The sequence below is a fragment of the Mangifera indica genome, chromosome 19 (genome assembly GCF_011075055.1).
Source record: "Mangifera indica cultivar Alphonso chromosome 19, CATAS_Mindica_2.1, whole genome shotgun sequence".
NCBI lineage: Eukaryota > Viridiplantae > Streptophyta > Magnoliopsida > Sapindales > Anacardiaceae > Mangifera > Mangifera indica.
Genome location: NC_058155.1, coordinates 13043330 through 13048103, shown reverse-complemented (window position 1 = coordinate 13048103; position 4774 = coordinate 13043330). Strand labels below are relative to the sequence as shown.

At 35.6% G+C, this 4774-nt stretch overlaps 1 protein-coding gene across 2 annotated transcripts; it reads left to right on the top strand.

Moving 5' to 3' along the window:
• Positions 1 to 509: 509 nt before the first annotated feature.
• Positions 510 to 4514, top strand: LOC123203615 (UDP-rhamnose/UDP-galactose transporter 2-like). 2 transcript variants are annotated; one of them, XM_044620055.1, is made up of 5 exons: positions 510 to 1143; positions 1374 to 1558; positions 1653 to 1853; positions 2839 to 3000; positions 3827 to 4514. In XM_044620055.1, exons 1-5 carry the CDS (start codon positions 1014 to 1016, stop codon positions 4142 to 4144), a joined length of 996 nt encoding a protein of 331 aa, XP_044475990.1. In that variant the 5' UTR covers positions 510 to 1013; the 3' UTR covers positions 4145 to 4514. The 2 variants fall into 2 exon arrangements, with proteins under 2 accessions (XP_044475990.1, XP_044475988.1); XM_044620053.1 differs by lacking the exon at positions 3827 to 4514 and adding an exon at positions 3106 to 3612 and having other exon boundaries at positions 523 to 1143.
• The last annotated feature ends 260 nt before the right edge of the window (positions 4515 to 4774 follow it).

Here is a 4774-nt window from a genome sequence, read left to right as displayed (position 1 = left end):
CGTCACTCTGCCTCCAGCCACGTCGTCGCCGGTGGCCGGAGGGAAAGTGAAAAAAAAATTAGGAATTTGGGGGGGTGAAAGTCACTTTTCAAAGTTTAGGGATGGGGGTAAAAATTAACTTTTAAAATCGGAGGGGAAAAATACGATAAAATTATATAACTGGAATATAAACAGTAAAATGACGGTTTTACCCTTCTATTTAACGGAGAATTTAACGGCAGTTTAGAGATGAGTGGGTGTTTGGGTTTTTCATCTTACGTGGGTATACGTTTGAGATAGCGCTAAAATATATGTAGGAAATAGTCTTTTTCCCTTACTTTAACTGTTTTCACAACTTCCAAAATTTTGACGTAAAATGAATATTTTATATTTTTTCTATCGACAGGTTAAAGAATAATTCTTAATAGGGTTTTGATTTGAGTGACGCCGTCAATAACGATATTAAGGGAAATTTGTCTGAAATCCAACCTATTAATAAAATTTAGTATTAAGAAAAGAAATTTGAACAAAAAATAACGACTGAAAAGAGGAAAAAATGTGAAATCTCTTAAATGATTTATAGAAAATGTTTTTTATTAAAAAATAATTTTTTCTCGAAATAGTTTACAGTCAGGTGGGCGGCCAGATCACATTTTAAATGTCAACCAGAGCGCATAGAAAAAAGCAATGGAAGATGAAAATAAATCTAAAACCGGGATCGGAGGTTTAAAGATTTTGACTGACTTAAGAGATAGGAAAAGGTGAAGGTGAAGGCTGAGAAGAACGACGGGGGCATTTAGGATAGAATTGTGGTTGCTGTGCCTTCCTTGTCGGTGCCTTCCTTTTCCTTTTCATCCTCTTTCTCTTATACCGATCTTGCAACGGATCTCTTCTTTTTTTTCTTGTTTCGTTGCATTCTATGTATCGTAGACAGAGACGTTTTCTCTGAATTCCTGAATTTAGTCACCATCCATCAGTATAACCTAAATCTAAACTAGAGAAGAAAATATCATCAGCCTGGAATTGAGATCTCAATGGAAAGCGGGAAGAAACCGTCGGCCGTGTCAGATGTGGGAGCTTGGGCCATGAACGTCATAAGCTCTGTTGGAATTATCATGGCCAACAAGCAGCTCATGTCCTCCTCCGGTTACGCTTTCGGCTTTGGTATGTCTCCTCTCCCCGCTCTGATCTCATTTCTTCTTTATGAACACGTATATCCTCATCAATAATACCGTTAAATATTCTTGTTAAATAACTTTTACTCCGAGAACTTTATGGATCCATAACATAAATGCCAAATTATCATATTTAGTCAAACCACCATTTACTATCGGATTTCGATTATGATTTTCATATCGTTAATTAATAATATTGTGTTGCTTTTTTTTTTTCAGCCACAACCTTAACAGGGTTCCACTTCACTGTAACGGCTTTTGTGGGTCTAGTGTCGAATGCAACCGGATTATCTGCATCTAAGTATGTTCCTATGTGGGAGCTTCTCTGGTTTTCTGTTGTGGCCAATACGTCTATTGCCGGCATGAACTTTAGTCTGATGCTCAATTCTGTTGGGTTCTACCAAGTACGACTTTTACATTCTCATCCAATTCTACTATTCCCTAGAAAATTATTATGTATGCTGATTAACTCTCTCTCTTTTTTCTTGTTTATCTCAGATCTCCAAATTGAGTATGATTCCTGTAGTCTGTGTTATGGAATGGATTATTAACAACAAACACTACTCAAGAAAAGTGAAAATGTCTGTTGTGGTTGTCGTTATTGGTGTGGGTGTTTGCACGGTCACTGATGTCAAAGTTAACGCCAAAGGTTTTCTTTGTGCCTGTCTAGCCGTGTTCTCTACATCTTTGCAGCAAATTGTGAGTAGTTTTAATTAATATTGTTATTATATCCACTCAATTGGCATTTCTTTTAAACTCTTGATTTGATGAACTTGGTTGTTATATTTTATTGATTCTCTCCATGATGGATTCTAATTTCTATGAAATAGTATTTTATGTTCATTAATTATATTGAACGTAAACTAATTGACTCTGAGTGGTGATTTGAGATATTAAGAATTAACACAGATGTGACTGAATGACAAATTGTTTGGCTGTATAATAGTTCTGCTGAGTGAGAACTGAGACATGGATATCACCTATAAATGTGTTAGGTGGTGTTTCTTTTTGTTTTTAGGGTTGCAATTTGAATGCAAAAATTTGAATGATATGTTTGTATTTATTGTCTCATGTATAAGTTTCTTTATCTCCTAGAGAAGAATTATTTGTAAACCCTAAATCAAATATATATTATCTTAGTAACCACCATAATTATTTCTGACTTTAAACCACCCAAGTAAAAAGAATCCCTTTGTTTGAGGTAGCTGAGTACTAATATGATCAAGGAAGACTTCTTTGTGACTGGGTGTTTCTTAGCATTGCTTAGTCATCAAAACTTTTACTGCCATAAATTTGGTTCAGTTATATGAATTATTTTTCCTTTTTTACCATTATTTAAAGTAATATTCTTCATAAGATGCATAAAGATTTGATATATCATATTGGAAATAATCAAGCCCATATGGACAGATGTAATTCCAAATTTTTCTAGGTTTACATGAGATAAAACTTAAATAGCAAGGATTGGGGTCCTTGAAGAATTTCAATTTATGTTGTGATGGCAATTAAAGACTTAGCCAGGAGACTTGAATCGATGCTATAATTTGAAACTATGTTATACAATAATTGGATATGGAATACATTGGAAAGATTCTTTGTGAAAATGCCATGGTTCTTACTTTTTGTTGGATACATTTTTCTGTAGACTTCAAAATTTAATTTGCTCATCTGTTCCATTGAGCAGACAATAGGCTCCTTGCAGAAGAAGTACTCAATTGGATCTTTTGAATTGTTGAGTAAGACAGCTCCAATTCAAGCCCTCTCTCTCCTTGTTCTTGGTCCATTTGTTGATTACTACCTTAATGGAGAATTTGTAACAAATTATAAGATGTCTATGGGGGCCATTGTAAGTACTCACTCTTTCTCCAATCCAACTCTAGCCTAATGATATCCATGTTATTGTGTAAATTTTTTGTCAACTCTACCTGATGAGTGGTGTTAATATGTGCAGTTTTTTATTCTTTTATCGTGTGCCCTAGCAGTTTTCTGTAATGTGAGTCAGTACCTTTGCATTGGTCGATTTTCCGCAACTTCCTTCCAGGTTTTAGGTCACATGAAAACAGTTTGTGTTCTTACATTGGGATGGCTGCTCTTTGATTCTGAGATGACTTTCAAGAACATAGGGGGGATGGTTCTTGCTATTGTGGGCATGGTAATATATAGCTGGGCTGTGGAGGCTGATCGGTCAAATGCTAGGACCTTACCACAAACGAAGAACAGTCTTACAGAAGAAGAGATTAGACTTTTGAAGGAGGGAGTAGAAAACACTCCGGTGAAAGATGTTGAACTTTCTGTGTCTAAAGTGTAGCGGACCTCTTTGTGACAGGGAATAGTGGTTTTTTATTTGTTTCAATTAGCGTAGTTTTTATGTTCTTATTTATGCTGCAGCAAAACATTTGTCTTCACATTTATTTTAGAAATTATTCGCATATTCATTGAATATTTTTTATTTGTTTCAGTTATCGTATTTTGTATCTTTGTCTTATTTATGCTGCACCAAGACATTTGCCTACAAATTTATTTTAGATATTATTCTCTTATTCATCTAAAAAATTGTTCTTTTTAATTTATTCTTACCTTGTAGCAGCGAATATGCAAGATTCCTTTAAGGGGACGTATGGTTGAAAGTATTGAAAAATTACTCTGTTAAAGACACTGTTAAGCAATTGCAGGAGACTGAAGAACTGACTATACCCAAGGAAAAAGAGGTGGCAGTAGCTCGATTTCAGAGGTTACTTATAGTTGCTGGTGCTGCTACAGCAGAAAGATCAGCTGCCCTAGAGCTGGGTAACCTTGAGGAAGCCAATCTTCTACTTGGTGAGGCTGAAGCAGCCAATCAAGAAGCTAAAAAACTCAAGCCTATCTGCAATTTTAGAGAGGAAGAATTTGAAAATCTACCAAAACACTTCATCTCCATGGAACTTGTTACCAATTTTGGCAAGAAGCAGTTGGCAGAATTGGCTGCATCTGTCCATGTATCCTCAGCCTGATCAACGAAACCTACAATAATTATGAACTGCCTCAATTTTGCATTTGAGGGGGCACTGTGACTGGGATTATCGTGCTTTCTTCAAAATTTATGCTAACCCTTGGATGCCTTGACAGATAGCACCCACAGGCATGACAATTATCTTGTCTAAGAGTATTGAGTGTGGAACCTCTCTTAGCTAGTGATTGTCTTGCTCTCTCTATCTCAACTCTTAAGCAAGCCCAGGCTTTGCTAAACCAAAAATGGGGGAAAAAGAGAGAGGAATGCTGAAACATTTTCTGTGCTTTATGTATCTACAAAGTTGTTTTGAGCCATATATTTTTTTTCCCATTCTAATTATAATTCTATACAAAAATTTTACTTTTTTTCAATTTGTTCGCAACAATGATCATTCGCTTGGCTTTACATTGGGATGCAGCTGACCCAATTTTAAAAATTTCATCAAGGACTCCATAGTGTTGTTTGTTTCCTTGACAATGGACACAGTGTAGACACTTCCATTTCTGTTTGTAAAATAAACTTGCAGTCACAACTTCCAGTTCTTGTGAAAATGATACTACACCTACGCTATGTGGTGTTTTCCATCCTAACTCTTCCTTGTATTAATAAAACTAATAAAGCCCATTGGTAC

What these genes read in the sequence shown, in the direction of transcription:
- LOC123203615 (XM_044620053.1), top strand. Translation starts at nt 1,014, where the DNA reads ATGGAAAGCGGGAAGAAACCGTCGGCCGTGTCAGATGTGGGAGCTTGG. An exon ending in CGGTTACGCTTTCGGCTTTG is followed by an intron (nt 1,144 to 1,373) that starts GTATGTCTCCTC and finishes TTTTTTTTTCAG; the next exon opens with CCACAACCTTAACAGGGTTC. An exon ending in CTACATCTTTGCAGCAAATT is followed by an intron (nt 1,854 to 2,838) that starts GTGAGTAGTTTT and finishes TCCATTGAGCAG; the next exon opens with ACAATAGGCTCCTTGCAGAA.